General features: G+C 39.6%; 2 protein-coding genes across 4 annotated transcripts; one reads left to right on the top strand and one right to left on the bottom strand.

Moving 5' to 3' along the window:
- Positions 1–2686: 2686 nt before the first annotated feature.
- prpsap2 (phosphoribosyl pyrophosphate synthetase-associated protein 2) lies at positions 2687–13172 on the top strand. 3 transcript variants are annotated; one of them, XM_084372344.1, is made up of 12 exons: positions 2688–3107; positions 3505–3557; positions 4291–4357; positions 4467–4639; positions 4743–4858; positions 4992–5047; positions 5225–5370; positions 6233–6274; positions 8570–8640; positions 9643–9789; positions 10510–10692; positions 10883–13172. In XM_084372344.1, exons 1-11 carry the CDS (start codon positions 3025–3027, stop codon positions 10666–10668), a joined length of 1113 nt encoding a protein of 370 aa, XP_084228470.1. In that variant the 5' UTR covers positions 2688–3024; the 3' UTR covers positions 10669–10692; positions 10883–13172. The 3 variants fall into 3 exon arrangements, with proteins under 3 accessions (XP_084228469.1, XP_084228470.1, XP_084228471.1); XM_084372343.1 differs by having other exon boundaries at positions 2687–3107; positions 10510–13172; XM_084372345.1 differs by lacking the exon at positions 6233–6274 and having other exon boundaries at positions 2690–3107; positions 10510–13172.
- A 2272-nt stretch (positions 13173–15444) lies between these two features.
- LOC311267505 (ras-related protein Rap-1b-like) lies at positions 15445–17094 on the bottom strand. Its single transcript, XM_084370598.1, has one exon. It carries the CDS (start codon positions 16868–16870, stop codon positions 16244–16246), a length of 627 nt encoding a protein of 208 aa, XP_084226724.1. The 5' UTR covers positions 16871–17094; the 3' UTR covers positions 15445–16243.
- Positions 17095–18795: the final 1701 nt, after the last annotated feature.

Consider the following 18795-nt stretch of genomic DNA (forward strand, 5'->3'; position numbering starts at 1 on the left):
AATCTCTGCTGAGCGAGAGTGTGAGTGAAGAACAGGCTGAAAAAACACAAGAAACACACGCAGCGGACGAGGAGGAGCCTCTGTACTCTCTCTTTTATACTCTCCCTTCCCTTCCCTCCCTCTCTCTCCCTCCCTCTCTCTCTCTCTTTCTTTCTCCCTTTACCTCTCACCTTTGTAGGTGGTTTTTTGATGAAAACACAATGAGATGAGAAAACAAATCCTTAAGTCTACGTGCAATGAAGCACGGACGCGATGCACGATTATGACGTCAAAATAAAATAAAGGAACTCACTCTGACCTTTTTTCCTCCACCGTCGCCATCCCAGACCATCCAGGAGATTAACCTGTAATGATATTGAGTTTCTCGCAAAGCCCCGCCGACGTAAATGTAAAAAACCCTGAAAATTAAACAGCGTGACGTCCATCAGAAATAGGCCAACCTGCATCTAACGAGATCAGTGTGTTTTCTGTCCATTTTTTTTTCTTTTTTTTTTACATTTTTCATTACATGCACACACCCTCAAGAGACACACATGGCCCTCACCTTGCACTTTACATTATTCACCTTTGTTGTGGCAGGGGTTATCAGCTCGAAGTCTTATCTCGCTTATGTTGTCACAGCTGAGATTCTGAGAATGTTGGGATTCAAGTTTCACATTTGGTTGATAAACGCAAAAAGGGCCAATTAGCCAAGAATGTGTGGTAGCAGTAAAAAGGCACCCGGCATTGTTATAAAAGTCAAGACTAACGTTTGCTGTCCCACCGGCGTTGGACAATGGAGAGTAGGTGCCACATGTTAATCATTGACACAGTCCTAAGTTGGTGAAAAAACTGTGCTTAAGAAAGCTGCACCTCATATTTCCAGGATTGCTGTGTCTCATATCTCATAATTTAGCCTTTGCTGGCAGTTATATCACCTTCCTCAACAGCAGAGTAACAGTCAGTTAATCTAATGAGCTGATCACACTGTAAATATTTGAATGCTGGTTGCTCGTGAAGACACTCCCTATTACAATGAACAAGAGTTCAACCTGTTGCCCAGGTTCATGATTGGATCAGGAAGGGTCAGATTAAGTTGTAGTGGATCAGTCAAACAAGGAGACTTGGTCGATGGCTGTAGAACAACATGCATCCGCTTGTATGTTTCTACAGAGGAAACCAGATACAGTTTGCTTGGTGATTATTTCTGTTGGCCACACCCGCACTAGCAAATCCAGTCTGTCTTTCATACCTTTAACCCACTTTCCTCAGACGAACAAATATCTTGTGATCTCATTATGTTACATCCAAAGACATATACTCAGTAGATCCAAGGCTAATGAGTAATGACACCTAGTGGACAGCTGGAGTAACACTGCTCTTCAGGTGCTGTCATAAACGCAACGTTTGAGATGAATGAAATGAGGGCAGTTTATTTAAATTATTTAAAGGAAAAGTCACTTTTTAATTATCTATGAGAAGGACCCCTCTGTCAAACAGAAGGCAAAGTCACGCAAGTCATGTATTTTTCTTTTCTTTTCTTTTCTTTCTTTCTTTTTTTTTTTTTTTAAAGATAATTACTTTAAAAAATGAAAATTCAGTTATTATCTCGTCTCCATGTTGATGGAAAAGTGATTTAAGTGTTGTAATTTTTCACAAAACATTTCTGGAGCTTTACAGCAAAAAATATCGCGGCATTCTCCTAAACAACTGCAGTAAAGGACTTTTTTTCAAAACGTAAAGGGGCACTATGTAGTTTTGCAGTAGAGATTCAAACTCAGAATTTTAATATTTACAACATTGATGAGGTAATAATACAAACTCAGAAATATTTATTTTTTCCAAAACTGAATAAACAAGCTGTTCTCATAGAAAAATAAGGTCCCCAGAACTCTGGCTAGAAAGGTGGCAGGGTCCGCCAAATGTAAACAAGGTAAAACAGTATGAAACTGTGTTGTCCTTTAAGGTCATTTTGTTTATTCAGTCATGAAAATGAAAAGTTTGCTTATTTAAAATCAGTCAATGAAGATATTTCTCTTCTGATAAAAAAGTCTTCCCCAAAACTAGATCGTGCACCTTTAACACCCTTAGCTTAGCAGCTACAGTGAAGACTTCAGCTTGAAAGGAGGTGTAAATAACAACTTTTCAAATCAATTTTGGATCGCTGGGCTTTCGGAGACTTGGATTACATTGGATATTGGACATATGACGCCATTTAATGTTTTTTTCTTTCTTTTTTTTTGGGTTGTTTATTTATTTTTTTACATTTTAAAACAAGTCCCCATGTACTCCAGTTGTTTAGTTGTTGCTTCAATGCTGTTTTGCAACATTCCTGATTTTTTTTTTGTGGACTAAGGAACCTCACCTGATTATTCCATCGGCATGAAGAGGAAATAATGTATGCATTTTTACTTTTTGGTGAACTTTTCCTTTAATACCCTTCACCAGTCAATATGAATGTATCTCATCTGAACCCAACCAGATGTAAGTCCTTTAAAAGCTAGTTAAGGATTGTTTAGTCACACAGGCACATCTGTGTCGATTTGATTAAAAGAATATCAATAATCAAGATATGATTTTCAAATATGTATTAAATTACGCCTGCTTCTTCTTCTTTTCTTGTTTAAATTCAGAAATCATCAACATCATTTCAGGAAACTCAGCCAAAACCGCAAAGCGTAGCTGGTAATTTTGACCCGAAGCGGATTCCGTAGTTGTCACTTGTTAGGCTGCAGTACTACCTAAGTGACAGGTATCATCCGTTAGCTCACCAACAATCCGACAAATACGCCGGATACCGACAGTAACTAATGTTTATTTAGTAGGTATGCTGTAGTCGAGTTTATATCGCACACTGAACGCCCTGTCGTGTAATTAGCACACCTAGCAGGCTAGTGTGCAGCAGTAGGGAGGTAGCTAGGTTAGCTAGCTAGTCAGCTAACGGCAGCGTCGCAAGAAGGAAAACGGAAATAAACGCGGTGGTCGGTTGAGTGAAAGGCGCTGCTGTCTCAGTGTCCGGGAAATAAAATCACCAGGAGTGCCAGAATGAACGTCCCTAAAAGTGGTTACCGTGTGTTTTCCGCTAACTCGTCCGCAGCATGCACAGAATTGGCCAAGAAGATAACAGAGTAAGCGAAGTGTTGCGTTTCTCTCATGTTAATGTGAAAAAAACAGACAAAAAAACAGTGTTGTTCTCCTGCACAAGGCCGAGACACACATGAATAACACTCAGCTGTAGACTGTATTAGAGGATTAATGACCATTGGCTTTCTAAATACAGCACTGACCAGCACGACAGACATCATTTGATGCTTGGTTGTTGTGTAACATGAGACATTTGTTGAGGAACACCTCCATCTGTTTCTGCTAACAAGAGTCTGTCTGTCATGAATGAATGAATGAATGAATGAATGATGTGCTAAATTTCTAATGCTGGTTTGTCAGTGAGACAGCATAGTGTGATCATTAAATTACACATCTCAGTTGTCTACATACTAGCTGTGCTTTTGTGCTCTTGTTTAACAGGCGGCTGGGAGTTGAATTGGGGAAGTCTGTGGTCTTTCAGGAGTCTAACAGAGGTGAGGGATTGGCAATCATTGCTTTGGATTGACAGGATTTTATACTAAACTAGAATGGTGCCGACCTCTGCCGAGGCCCAATAGTCCATTTTAATTCAATCAAGCCTAATCCAATATCAAACTCGCAGCCCTGCCCCACTCTAAATGTCAAACCCCATGTAACTGCGTATCAAATTGTACTCACTCATAGACACCAGCAACCTAAATATGTCTGATTTTTTTTTTTTTCATCAAGATCCATGCATTATTCCCTGTGAAATTAACGGAAATATTCATAAAAGCCCCATCTCGCAATGTTAAAACAGGTGGGAAATATATCTGGATCCGCACCAAAGGTTAATGGGACTAGGCATGGGATGATTCGAAAATGTCACGATAATATTGGAAACATACTGGAATAAGTTAACCTTACATTTTCTTAGGAGACAAATATTTTTGTTGCATCACAGACAGGAAACATATTTTTCTAGTTCAGCGAGCAGAGCTGGATGATCAGTCACAGAGATGTGAGTGCTAATTGGAGCAGCTAGTTTGCACGGCAAACACCTTCTGGCAGATTCCTTAGGTGGCCTGTCATTCTTTAGTGTGGACTTCATAGTATTTCCAGACATTTGATTGAACTTTTTTGTGGGGGGTTCAAGGGGCAAGCCTAGCCCCAATAAGAAAGTGTCGAAATTAAGATGCAGATTTGCTAAATTCACTGATTATGTCCTATTTTTTGCCTCCAAAATAGAAACTAGAGTGGATGTTAAGGAGTCTGTTCGTGGACAAACTATCTTCATCATCCAGACTATCCCACGGTGAGTAAGGCGAGGCATGTAATTTTCATTGCAACAGTGTCATGTTTCACATTCTTTCAGGTGATCACACACCTTTGTTCATTTTTATTGTGTCTTTTTTTGTGACCAGAGATGTCAACACAGCCATCATGGAGCTGCTGGTTATGGCCTATGCCCTCAAGACATCGTGCGCAAAGAACATCATTGGCGTTATTCCTTACTTCCCCTACAGCAAACAGTGCAAGATGAGAAAGAGAGGCTCGATAGTGAGCAAGTTGTTAGCTTCGATGTTAGCTAAAGCAGGTAAAGAGAACCAAATGGTTGTCAACCTTTGATTTGTTAAGTCTCTTTATCCTTCAACAGTAAGATTCCAGTAAAAATACTTGTCTGTCTTTCTGTCCTGAAGGATTAACACACATCATCACCATGGACTTGCATCAGAAAGAGATCCAGGGCTTCTTCAGTTTTCCAGTGGACAACTTGCGGGCCTCCCCTTTCTTGATTCAGTACATCCAAGAAGAGGTCATAATTCCATTTTAATGTCTATTCTGTGTTTTACAGTGTTGGTATCCCAGCCTCTATAAACCAAATCAATCAATCAATCAATCGGTGTGATATATGAAACATTGACTTCTGTTTCCCTTCGCCTTGTCAGATTCCTGATTATAGAAATGCCATCATTGTTGCAAAGTCCCCAGCAGCAGCTAAGAGGTAACTGAAAACACCCCAGAAAGAAACTCTTTCCACTTATTTACAAATATTAAATGATCTTGAAATAAAACATTACATTATGTCATAATTATCCAATCATACAAATGTTTCTTTACATAGATAACGTGGTATTTGTAATGTGTGCTGACCTTCCCCTCCCTTTTTTCCCCCCTCCAGGGCTCAGTCGTATGCAGAACGCCTGCGTTTGGGTTTGGCTGTGATTCACGGCGAGGCTCAGTGTTCAGAGTCTGACATGGCCGATGGAAGACACTCCCCACCGTGTGTACGCAACACCACTGGACACACAGGGCTGGAGCTTCCTTGTAAGAACACCTATTTTTGTAGAGCGCTGTTGACGTTTTCAGATTTTCTTTGCATTAGACTTGTAGGTCCGAAGCTTGATAGATTTTACCTGAAAAGAAAACATTATCCTGCTTATTGTTTCTCATAGTTAGGTGCCTTTTATTATCACACCATTAATTAATTCAGCAAGAAATTTCTTATAATTTCTGCTAGTTTAGCTAGTTCAGCTCTTATTTGTGCTAGCCTGTTTCGAGCTGTAGTTTCTGCTGTTTCTCACTCATGCCATCAACCATACTCCAATACAATTGATTTTTGTGTTTCTGCATGTTTTAATTCCAAAGATACACTACTTCTACTCATGCTGCATCCTCCACAAGCTGCAAGTCCTAACTTACAAAGAGTGACGTGCTCAATAATCATAGAATCATAGTCGCTGTTTCTTGGCACTTTGATTTTCAAATATTTATTTTTGGAGAGAAATACTAACGTGACTCTGGCATTTAGTTTTTAACATATTCACAGTGTTAACTCCTGGTAAGGCCATTATATAATAATATCAAATGATTGTGTCATTGGCAAATGACTCCGAAGTATTTGCGTCCAGTACTCACTTTATGATTTACAAAAAATATTTCTATTCTTACTTGTGTTTTCTATTCTCGCCCTTGACTTAAAAAATCCTCCTTTGGAACGATAATTGCTTCAACCATAAGAAGATGTCAATTTTAACACAATGAGTCTGATTTATTGACTGATTTTTTTATTTTTTTTTTTATTTCTGTCAATCTAGCGAGAGGATTTTCCAAGTCTTGGCATCATGTGTTTTGTCATGTCAAATATTTGTGCATTTGTGTTAACGTGGTGTTTATTTGTTGGTAATAGCAGGCAAACAACAAGCTCCGTTCCCTGGCATAGAGCTCCCAAGTACGACCGTAAACATGAACTTACATCTGACTATAAAATGATTTCCTCTTCAAATGGTTCCTCAAATCGTGCATGTGTAGATGACGGGTTTGTGTTGCATCTTGTGAAAATACAGTCTGGATTCAGGAGGGGGAGTTAGTGAAAAAACTGGTTTACAGTGCACAGAAAAATGTGCCTTTACCAGTGTCCTCCGTGATAAAATGCTACCTGCATGGCATGTTTGAGTTGTAAGAGCAGTTCTCATGTTTATTGCACCTTTCTAAGATTCCAGACAGCGAGTTCTACAAGATGGCCAAACCCTCTTTGTTTTGTTGTGTTCTGATTTTATTTTTTCGAAATCCATAAATCAAACCAGAACCATGCCAAACATTTTCTTTTTTTTCTTTTTTACGTTTTACGTAAACATCTGGACTCATCTTGCCAATCAACACATGGTGCACCCATATTAAACCCGCTCTCTTAAACCTGATTAACATTTGGTCATAAACTGCATGTGACAGTAACTGAACAGCATGCTTTGGAAACCTAACATGTAATTTTGTGTAGAAGAACATGACGAGTTGAATGTTTGCTATGTTAAGCATTTAAAACAAACTAAGTCAAGTGTTAGTGTCCTAAAGGCACTGCTTTACAAGCAGCATTTATCCACATTAGTATTTAGCATAGCATTACTTTTATCTCTACGGTAGAAGTTTTTGAAACATAATTCCAACCCGTTGTGGAAATCTTCCTTTAAGTTTTTCAAATCTTTCAGAGGACCATGTTGATTAATGTGTTTTATTGACAACATCTTCAATTAATTCCAAGATATCTGACCAAACATTTCTCAGGTAGCTTGTTTCACTATCTCAGCAAGCTGTAAGAACAAGATATTTTTCGAGAGGTGTGTGTGTACTGCTAACAACATGGCTTCTGCTGTTTTTTTGGTTGATAGTGATAAAAATCTGAATGTGACACTGCCAGGTTTTCTGATGCTGTGGGACTCACGGTATTCAGCAAAGTGTTCTGCAAGGCATGCCTCCTCCTCTCTCTGCTTCTTTACACGTTTTCCTTTACAATCGGCTTGGCTGGCTGATTGTTTACCAGTTGATTGTGTCCTTATACCCTCTGAATTACTACATTTACATGCAGAACAATACTTCGAATGCAGCTGTGTTTTTGTTTTTTCAAATTGGGTTACATATGAAAAAATATATTTAAGGATAAGTCATATAAATGTGCTACATTGAATCTAAATCTAATCCCAGTTTAGTTGTAATGCATTGATTCACAACATGCTGTGTAGAGTAATTTAGTTGTTTCTAGTTGTTATGTTGTTGTGACAGTTTATAGACATTGAAACGTTGCATGGTATTATTTTAGCAACCAAAAGCACATCGCAGTTTGTTTGGAGTAAATGGGTGCTGCCTGTAGTCTGGGTGGGGGGGATGAGTAGGCCCTCTTAGAGCTGACACGAATAATTGATTAGTTGTCATCTATATATGTAGGATTTGTAGTTTCAAAAATTAACTAAAATTCTCAACATAATGTGAATAAATAGACTATTTCAACTAACTCTTGTTGGACAGGTCAGAAGCACACCCAAAGACACACGAAGCTGCCTAAATGTAACTTATGCAGTAGTTTCTTGTGTGGTATTGGTTAAAAAAACTAAAACTAAAATAACAATGCAGCTGTTGCATCCCCTGTGGTTGTCAGGTTAAATGCAGTTGGATTATTGTGTGCATGTAAAAGTAGCCGCTGGCAGCAGTGATGTTCGACTGAGGACTGACCCCAGAACATTGGCAAGTGTGTATGAAGAAACCCTCATCAGTGCTTTTTCAGCCACTGTTGTCCTGTGTGAAATAAACCTGTCTGGTGCATATTGGTTCATATGCAGACTGCTGCCACATGCCTGCCACAGCCCGGGCCTGAGGTTGTGTGTGTTCAGGCGGTTATATGTTGCCTTCTGATTGGGTATCCTGGGCAGAAAACCCTGTCATTTGATTTTTGCATGGCATGTGCTGTACTAAGTTTGGTATTTCAGTTTAATCTTCTAGGGGTAGGTGGGGTACAATGGGGGGAAAATTATCAACTCTTGATTGTCAATTTAAATTCAATACAGCATTGTATTACTCTAACAGAACTTCCACAAATCATTTCAATAATCCAGTAATGAGGGTGCAAATTTGCCTAAATCGCATTTTCTCAACCCATTTTACCCAATCTACTGAGATTTACTTTTGATTAGGTGAAATGCAGCACACATGACCTCCTCGACAGTAACCTGGTAACCAGTCCCACTTTCCTTTGCAGTGATGATGGCCAAGGAGAAACCTCCCATTACTGTAGTCGGCGATGTGGGAGGGAGAATTGCCATCATTGTGGTAAGACGCAGTGAATTCACTTCCTGTAGCCTAAGTGGTGGAGCTGTCATCTGCCTCTGCTCTGCCGTCTTCTAATTATGACTCTCATTTACAGTGTTTCAAAGCTTTTCAGGCGTTACATTCATCCATGTACTACCACTGTAAATGGCTGTTAAATGGCTATTGCATGGGCGATTTAAGAGGATCTATTGGCAGAACTGGAATATTATATTCACAAATATGTTTTAGTCTTGCCTTTCACGTTCTTTTGCCTTTCTATCGGCCACAGTAGAAGAGGGTAAAATCCTAAACCCAACCACTAGGTGCCCCTAAATCCGACACACTGGTCCTTTTAAGTTACATTTTCACACCTTAAAGAGAGACAATGTAATTTTTTAAAGAAGTAATAAGACTTTCCTCCTCATACAGATAAAAAAGTTTAATAAGTAATAAACACTGATGCATGCATCAAGGAATTTGTAGCTTTTGCTGCTATAGCCTTATTTGATCTGGTATCTGGTATGGTTTTCGGTGGCTAATGCTAATGTTAGCAAACATTAGATAGATATTCCTGTGTAATTGGCATTGTAGAGTCAATTTACTGGCTCAATGATAAATACATAATGTTTTGGCTTTTGTTGTTATCCCATACTTATAATTATCTCATTTGTAGCCACAGTGGCCTAAGTCCCCCTGAAGAGCCCCTGGCTTTGAAGCCAATTTGACATAGTGGCCAAACCGTGTAACTACAATGCAGCAATATTAACAAGACTTTCTCCCATATGCTTATATTTTCAAGAAAAAAACACTTCTGACAATGTCCAGTTTTGCTTTTACTCCATGCAGTGGCCATGTACTGTTGTTCACATGTTCATTATCTTAAGCTAGTCAGTCATACTGTGCTAGCAGTCAACTGATATCAGAGAAATAACCAAAGAGAAAGAGAGGGGGGTGTGATTGTTAAGTCTTCCCCACAAATATTTAAACATAATAAATATTTTTCTTTCTTCTTTCTTCTTCCAGGATGACATTATAGATGATGTAGGAGACTTTGTTGCCGCTGCAGAGATCCTGAAAGAGAGAGGAGCCTATAAGATTTATATCATGGCCACACACGGCTTACTGTCCGCCGATGCGCCACGCCTCATAGAGGAATCCGCTATCGATGAGGTCAGGACGCCTATACGTGTTGTTTTTAATAATGTGTGTCTCTTCCCATATTTAAGTAAAATCAGTGTTTATTGAGTTTGAATGTCAGATAACTATGAAGAACCTAAAGGAGAAGTGATAAGGGAGGAAAACAATTCCAAGCTGAAGAACTCATTTGAAACCAGCAGTAAATGTGCCTGTTCATTAGTTCTCATTCATTTTTTTATGAACACAATGTGAGAGAAAATACTTCCTCTTAATGGAGGGTTTTTCCTCTGAATTGTTAGGGCACGAAATAAGTTGTAACCAGACAAAGGAAAGTGTAATAATATCCAGTTGCATTTCTGTAAACCAGCAGTTTCAATTATCAGTTCCTCCTAACTATCCAGGGTTCAGAATACAGCCATAACAGTTAAGTGGACATTTTATAAGGTGTGTTTTGGCTTATGATATTTGTTTTAATAAAAAACACTTGTTTATATGTACTAGGCAGGAACTGGGTAGCTTAATTTAGCTACATGTAAGGTGTAATCTGTCAAACTGCACATTACCCATGCGTGTATGCTGTAATTTAAATAAAACAGTAGTGCAGTAGCCTCATGTTCCCCTAAATGATATTTTAAAGTGTAACTACCAACTGTGCCACATAAGCCTTTTTTTAATTAAAGCAGCTTTACTAGAAACAAAATGAAACCGTCTCATTGAGTCTAAACACAACCTCTGTGATTGTTCGACCCTCAGGTGGTGGTGACCAACACAGTCCCCCATGAAGTACAGAAGCTACAGTGTCCCAAAATCAAGACTGTGGACGTCAGCATGATATTGGCTGAGGCAATCCGCCGCATCCACAACGGAGAGTCCATGGCCTACTTGTTCCGCAACATCACGGTGGACGACTAAGAGAGTCAGAGAGGGAGGGCTGAGGTGGGTCTGATAGCGACCAGGGCACTTTCTCCCAGTGCTGTAAAAAAACATGCTGATGTCATGTTCCATGCATTGTGTATGTCAGGATTACATGTATCCTAATTAATTTTCAGTAAGTGAAATGATAAGAATCATCCAAAGTTATTTAACTTCTTTTCAAAAGTTGTAAAAAATGTATTTCCTTTCCAAGGTGAGAAATGCATCTTCTTCTTGTCGAGAAAGGATAAAAGAGCGAAGAATGACTTTGAGCTTTCGATGCATTCAGTCACGTTTTGAAGCCTTTTCCCTGTCTTGCTGCTCCTGCTGATTTTCCAACTTCAACAAAAGATGCTTTGTATTTTAAAAAATGTATTTTGTCATACACGGCGGTACCTCATATCCAATGACTGACCTTCAAGCACAGCTGCTCAGCGGTGTGATTTCTCTCTGTTTAACGGGCTGTGCTGATTCAAACCACAAATACATGACTGAGCTGATCCTGCTTATTGCTGCCGGCATTATATTTTTATGCAGCTTTTTTTGCACCGTTTGTTCGGGAAAATGTCTAATATGACACAACAAGTATCTGCAGAAATGTATGGGTCGCCATGCATGTATTTAGGGTTCAGTACGATTTAAATTATAACAAAAGATGTTTCCTGTTAACCTTTAGTTGTATCTAGCCAAGAAGAGAGTTTTGGTTTGATGCTGTGGGTTTGAGAAATCTGCTTCTGAGATTCTTGCTGTATCCCCCGGTACAGTGGAAGTGAATGTAATTTATTTTATGCCGCTCAAAGCATCAATATGCTATCAATATCTGGCTCAAGGAACTGAAAATGATATTTCTCGGTGTTCAGAGTGGTCTGCGGATTATCCTAAAAGACCATAAATTAAATTCCATTCACTCCCATTGTATTGTGCCTTTAGCAGGCAGTCTTTAACACTGCATGGCTACTTATAGCAGCAGGTTGGAAATGTTTTATCTTACTTTAATTGTTATTTGGACAAACCGACCCTTTGATTTGCTGTATCTTTCTCGCAGTAGAATCCAAAAACAGCTGGGATGCTGTGTAAGACGTAAATAAAAACAGAATGCAATCATTTGCCAACAACCATGTGTTTCACAAAGTGTTGAACGTCGCCCTATCCCTGCTTGTGGACAACCGAGCCTTTCGAGGATGTCACTTTCATACCCAATCATGATACCGTGGCCACAACTTTCACAGTCTTTTGTTGCCTCTGTCCCAACTTTTTTGAAATGGGTTGCTGGCATCAAATTCCGAATAAGCATTTCTTTACAAAGATTAAATATATTGTCTTTGTACTGTTGTCAATTGAGTATATGAAGAAAAGGATTAGCAAATTATTACACTGTTTTATTTATCTATTACTCAGCGTCCCAAGTTCTTTGGAAGTGTGGGTTCTCCTTAGTCAGATATTGAGCTTATTTTCCCTGCCTGATGCTGACTGTGACTGACCACAAACCATTAACACTAAACGTTACTGTTTACTAATTTTCAAAGCATAGCAACGGTTTTCTTTATGTATGTTGTGTGAGGTTTTCTAAGCAGTCAGCCGTTTTAATTTCAGTTTGCAATAAAAAAAATCAGCTTGGCGGAGCCTGTGAACCTCCTGCCTGGTTTTCCTTGTCGTCACCTACAGTATTGCTATCTGGACTGAACGGCTGCTTGTGTGGTGTGTCAACTTGATCCACGGTTTACTGTAGGTGCATCACTTTACGATGACTACTTCAAAAGGGTGGGCTACTTGAGTTGTTTTTTGTACTGCAGTAAAGTGAATGGAAACTGATGTCTGCCTGGATGTTAAGATACGTGCGCATACAAACTGAACCAAGGCCAGCAGAAGTGTAATATCTAAGCATTCTTTAGTAGATTGGCATAAACATGCAAAAACACCAGTGTGATCTTGATGTCTGGCCACAATATCTGTGGTGTTTCCTCATTAGAAAGTAGTAGTCATTTGAGCGTGCGCACCTTTTTTTTGACTCTCTGAGTAAATGTCAAAGTGATGCTTTGGGAGAAAGTAGTGCCGATTGAGCCTTTTGCTCAGGGAAATATACTTTACAAGCTGATGCACAACTACTTGTTCTCACGGTTATTTTCGATGCTTTGTTCCTGTTTCACATGTTGAAAAACATTTGCTGAGAATGTCTTCCATACAGCAGCACGGTACGTCTTATTCCCCACTTTTTGTTTTAGATACTACATTTCTCCTGATGTGCTACTGGATGGCTGTTTGACAGCTCGATGCACACGCTGCTGGTGTGTCGGCACAAGGTTGGAGGTTGTCTGTATTAAAATACTGTCGCTATGCCAGCTCAGACTGTATCTGTCGTTACTGTATTTCATGATGTATTCCCTGTATTCACTGTTCTCCTGACGTGTCTGTGATGTTGAGGACCTACAGTTTAAACACTCGCACCCTTCTGTCTCGCTCCATGGCTTTTGTCAATGTGTATGAAAATAAAGCAGTTGCCTCTCGTTGTGCCTCTTCTCTATCAATTAAATAATCATATTGTGGTTTGGTCAATGACCTTATGGGTACAGGACTTAGTCCAAGGTGTATTTATGTCACTTTATTATTGAAAAATCTGATTTTATTAGGTTTTGGTTTGGAATAGGGATCTCTTTCTTCTAACTGTATTGTAACACAGTATCCCTTTTTAAAGAGCCTCTCGTCGATGAGTAGATGCCACTTCCTTCTGCGTGGTCGTACGTTTGGCAGGTGTAGTTCGGTTGAAAGAAAATAGTTCCCGCATGAAACCGCTCACAACAAGGTTTGTGGATTGTCTTGAGTAGCCGGGTTACGCTTTCTTAAAATAAACATTGGCGGTTGAGCTTTCAAATGTAAGCCGATTGTCATCTAGTTCAACATTGGAGAGAAGGCAGACGTCTCCAGCTCACATGAAAACTATCTAGTTGGATAAATAGCACTACACCTAAAAAAACATGGAGTTTTGAGTGAACTGTCCCTTTTAAATCTTAACCTACCCAATTCATATTTGTATTGATGGTTAAGATGCTAATTTTTATATATATTTTCCTCTTCACGGTGGCTGCACTGAATCAAAAAGGTCAATCTTTAGCAGTGGTTTTGTTGACTAATGCCTGCAGATATTTGATGAATGTAGCTGAATAGTTAGTAAGTAGCAAAGTAAAAGGATATGCAAACATTAAAATATTGTGTGGGTGTCTGAGAAGGCTTACCTTTAGAACAGTAAACTTTGTTTTTAAGTTCTTTGGTAATTGACCTGATGCAGTGACAGTCAGAGATCCTATACTTGTTCACAACTTCTCAGGTATCTGTGCAACACTGAGGAGCTTTGACCAAGTCTAGGAGCAGAGACAAACACACACAGACACACAAGAATCGAACGACTACGTTTCTTACTTGCACAGCCTGAATGGAAAGTTCAGTGAGCACTCGAGCGTTTTAAAAAGGTTGGCCCGGCTCTCCGTGTCCGTCCATGTGCTGAAAAAGACGGCTTTGCGTGCAGCTGTGAGTTTAAACACGACACAAAGAGGAACCAGAGGTTTGAAAATCATAGTTCACTTCCTTGTCTGATTCTGGGGAAACAATGCACCTTGTCTCTGAACTTTGTTTTGGAAAGAGGAAGCATACCTTTTTCTCTGTCAGAGCATGTGTGGCCTTTATAACAGTCAGGGGAGTGTGCTTACTGTATTAAACTGTATGTCAGGCTATTAATGTCCAGAACAAATAGTCTGATCCATTTAACCAGTCATCGTGTTTCAAAACACATTTTCGAATCGCTAATCTGCCAAAGTGATTGTTCAGAGTTGAACATGTCTTTTATATGCTTTTTGTTTCCTTTATAATCTTTCTCTTGAGGATATCCTGACATAGTTTGAACAAAACCTTTCCTCTCACACTGACCTACAGAAAGAAAATAAGGTGCATGATGACCACCAGAGGGCAGTACAAGACAGAACAGAGCACATTGATTTTGTGTGTGCAAGAAGTCCATAATTAACTTTATTTCAATCAACAGGGAGTTTTTTTGCACATACTGTACATGAACACCAGTCACTTCAAATACAGACAGGAGTTTTTTAGTTTCTTAGACTATTTGTCAACACAATTCAACTTGGTCATTTAAAGGGGCACTATGTAGTTTTGGAGAAGAGATTCAAACTCAATTTTAATATTTTCAATATTAATGAGGTAATAATACAAACTTAGAAATATTTATCTTTTCCATAAGTGAATAAACAAGTTGTTCTCAGGGGAAAATAAGGTCCCCAGAACACTGTTTGAAACTAGAAAGGTGGCAGGGTCCGCCAAATACAAACAAAGTAAAACAAACTGTGTTGTCCTTTAAGTTCGGTTTGTTTATTCAGTATATTCAGTCATGAAAACAAAGAGAGTTTGTTTATTTAATTTGTTTCGGCATAAAAAAAAATCAGTCAGTGAAGATTTCTCTTCCCCAAAACTACACACTGCACCTTTAAAACGCCATTTAGATCCATGTACTCAGACAGAAGTGTTTGCAATTTAAAGAGCATTACATTGTATACAGTATTATATTCACATGTTATATGCTCATATTTTATTAAGAGGCTTTTAGAGACATTGAGAGACTTCAGAATGTGTTTTCCTCTGTCAGACCGTGCAAGCTTTGTTTTACCTTCACTGTAATTCAGTGGGACGTCATAATTCACATGATCTATATACCATATCCTCACACACACTTCCTGTCCGTCTGCTCTGTCAAGTCAAGAAAAGTGTCATCAGTACTAAAAAAATCCCGTTTTATTCATCTTAAATAAGCACTGAACAAGAACAAAAACTCATCAAACATCTTTTAATTGTTACGGTGGAAAGAAAATACAAAATTTAAATTCTCAAAGCCGCGGTGCACACACGTACAGACACATCAGTCAGCTATGTAAGAAGGCAAACTCCCATTACAAAAACAATCTATTAGTCAAACAGAGTATATGTGACATCATGGTTTACATGAGGTTTGGGAGTTCAGTGCCGGACAGGCTGCAAAAGAATTCACAACATAATGTTGGGTGTGTTGATATTAAACTGTATATACATCATTTTCAGGTTAAGTTCTCCTTCTGTCGTTCACTTGATTCATAAAACAACTTTATTTATATTGCACTTTTTCAACACCAGCGACACAAAAACCAACAAACATCACATATACATGTGGGCAGAAGCCGAGTTCATGGCTTCTGCACTGTCACGATCCGTTGCATCATTTCTTTGTGTTTCTTTTGTGGACATTCAAAGTAAAGTAAGTGTCTGTGCAGTTTCTTGTCTGTCGCCGTTCGGGCTGTTGTCCGACTGCATTCTTCAAGTCATTAAGTTGGGATCTGTTTTCATCGTGGCAGCATCTCTGTGCTTCCTGTTCTGCTCTGGGGTTCTATGCGATGCTTTCACGCAAGACTTCAATGTCTGCCTCAGTGTCTGATTAGAGTTTTTACACATGTTACACTGTCTCTCGGTTGTCTCTCCCCACTGACAAAGCCCTTTCAGGCTGCAGTTTTCTCTCAGTGTCTTTTGGTGCTGCTCCACATCATTATGAGATGAGGCAGCTGTTGGTTTTGTTCATAGGTGGACGTTTGCTGCCCTCCTTGGGGAAGGTTTCCCGTCGCCGGCTCAGCGCTGGACTGAGCCAACTGGGCAGGTTTGCCTGCTGGAGCAGCTCCCTGAAAGCCTCCAGCACGTTGACGTTGTCTTTGGCCGAGGACTCCAGGAAGCTGTGGTTCCAGTCCAGCTCCACCGTGGACAGCACGTCCTTGCTTGACACCTGACGCTCGTCCTGGCGGTCTATCTTGTTGCCTATCACCACGATAGGCGTGTACTTGTCTTCTTTGACCTCCAAGATCTCCTCCCGCAGACTCTTCACCGCCTCGAGAGACTCGGGGTCATCCACGGCGTAGACCAGGGCGAAGGCGTCGCTGTTCTGGATGGAGAGCTTCCGCATGGCGGGGAAGGAGTAGCTGCCGCTGGTGTCCATGATGCTGATGGTGACTTTGACGCCCCCCACCTCGTACTCCTTCCTGTGGAGCTCCTCCACCGTGCGCCGGTGCTTGGGCTCAAAAGTGTCTTTGAGGAAGCGTTGGATGAGGGCTGTCTTCCCCACTCCAGCTGCTCCCAAAAACACCAGACGCACGTCTGTCTTCTGCTTCACTTCAAAAGACATGATGAGTTTCCGCTGCTCCTTTTCTCCAGAACACTGCACAGAAGAATCTCCCTTCTTTGCTTTGCCTTTATTCTCTTCTTCTTTGCCTCGTCTGATAACCGGCTTTGATGTCAGTGATGGAGCTGGTGGATGCCGTTGTGTTCGAGAGGATGATAGCAGATGAATGTTGCTGTCAGGCTGCACTCTCTATTTATGTTCACACACAGCACCTGCCCCCTCCTGCACCCAGCCAATAAGGAGTGAGCAGTGTCTCCCTCTCTCCCAGAAGCCAATCACAGACACTCGTATACATAGAGTAGAGTAAAAGAACAAAAGAAAAAGGTGAAAGAAGAAACTTCACTTGAAATTCTTTTGTTGCGAACCGAAAACATTTCCATCCAGGGAGGACGCTCAATCGGATCTCGCTGCACGTGTTCTGCATAATCAATCAATTCTCCATGAATCTTTCATCTCACACTCTCTTATTGACGATGTGTGTTGCTTGTTAATTACCGCTGAGAGTTACAGCAGCTGATTAAATGTTGCAGATTTTTCAACATGTGCATGAGCAACGATTTTCAGATCATTAGAGCGGCTACAGCGAAGGCACAGAAAAGCCACAAGCGTTATACTGTCATGCTTTTTTAATGCCAGCTCTCCATGAAACACTGGTCTCTCCTGACTGCAGCTGAAAAACAGATTGGATCTGAATCACCAAAACAACAAGAAGAAAGAGTTGGTTTCTAATTGTTTGCATTCAATATCATTTAAAGGTGCAATATGTAAGATTTTCAGTCAAAAACATTAAAAAAATTGCTAAAATGATCAACAGAGTGTGAATAAGTAACAGTTCTTGACGTTATGATGTCTATGTTGTGTTGCAGAGAAATCTATTGAAGTTAGCATGTCGTGGTCCAAAGCTCCTGTGTAAACATTGAGTATGACTTCAACAGCTGGTCAGTTGTTACATATTTCACCTTTAAGCTTTAGTTTACATCAGAATAATTCAACAGAGGAAAACAAACAAATTCATTTAATAAAGAAATCCTCCTTACAATCAAAAGTGTTGAAATATTTCTGATTAAACATACTAATGAATAATCAATAGCTCATTTGTTTCTGTTGAAAATACAAAATAAATTTTTTTTTTGCCAAAATTCCACTTAAATGAAGTGAATATTAACTTAGTATGAAGGAAATTCATGGTCTGATCTTGAAGAAAGCAAGCGACAAAGTTTGGAGTTCGCTTAGCGGACGCTGATGATCTTCATCTGTCTGCTGATGAAGATCTGGGGATATGATCGAAAGCTCCAGCATTTTTTGGCTCATATTTATGAAAATAAGTATAGTAAACAAACTAAATAGAACAATTACTTGACCACGTCTAAGTAGAATAACATTGAATATAATCTAACTTTCCCTAGACTCAGTGTGGTCACTTTTAACGCACAGTATGTAATTTCTGCCACTAGTAGTCCACCAATAAAAAAAAAGTGTTGCTGTTTTCATTGTTCAACAACCACCATTGCCGATAAGAATCTTTCTGGCACAGTTCAGGCGGAAATGTTCACAGACGAAGTAATGTTGAGTTAAAATTTACATTTATTTGGGTTTGAACATTGTGGGAAACATTTGGGATCATGTAAGCACACAACTCAACAAAATACACACCAAAGAGCGACATGTTGACAGACATTTTAATGCAGAAGTGTTACACATTATATCTTTAAAACAGGATTGTAAATGCCCTTTTATTTGATACATTTGTCATTTCATTCCACGTGCAAATATGTCACTTGCAACATGCTGTTTGGTCTTGTGTTTTGAAACGGATGTTATTCCAGTGGACAATTCTTGCATATTTTCACAACCCCTCACAAAGGGACACGTTTCATTTCACCTTCTGAGACTCACATGTCAGAGGCTGAGGAGGCAGGCGCACATGT

Source organism: Pagrus pagrus (assembly GCF_965226575.1).
Source record: "Pagrus pagrus genome assembly, chromosome: 13".
NCBI lineage: Eukaryota > Metazoa > Chordata > Actinopteri > Spariformes > Sparidae > Pagrus > Pagrus pagrus.

Bases quoted from the DNA above. Each gene is read 5' to 3' on its own strand.
- LOC311267505 (XM_084370598.1), bottom strand. From the start codon at position 16,870: ATGTCTTTTGAAGTGAAGCAGAAGACAGACGTGCGTCTGGTGTTTTTG.
- prpsap2 (XM_084372343.1), top strand. From the start codon at position 3,025: ATGAACGTCCCTAAAAGTGGTTACCGTGTGTTTTCCGCTAACTCGTCC. The intron at 4,640-4,742 runs GTAAAGAGAACC...TCTGTCCTGAAG, and splicing joins TTCGATGTTAGCTAAAGCAG to GATTAACACACATCATCACC. The intron at 6,275-8,569 runs GTACGACCGTAA...TTTCCTTTGCAG, and splicing joins CCCTGGCATAGAGCTCCCAA to TGATGATGGCCAAGGAGAAA.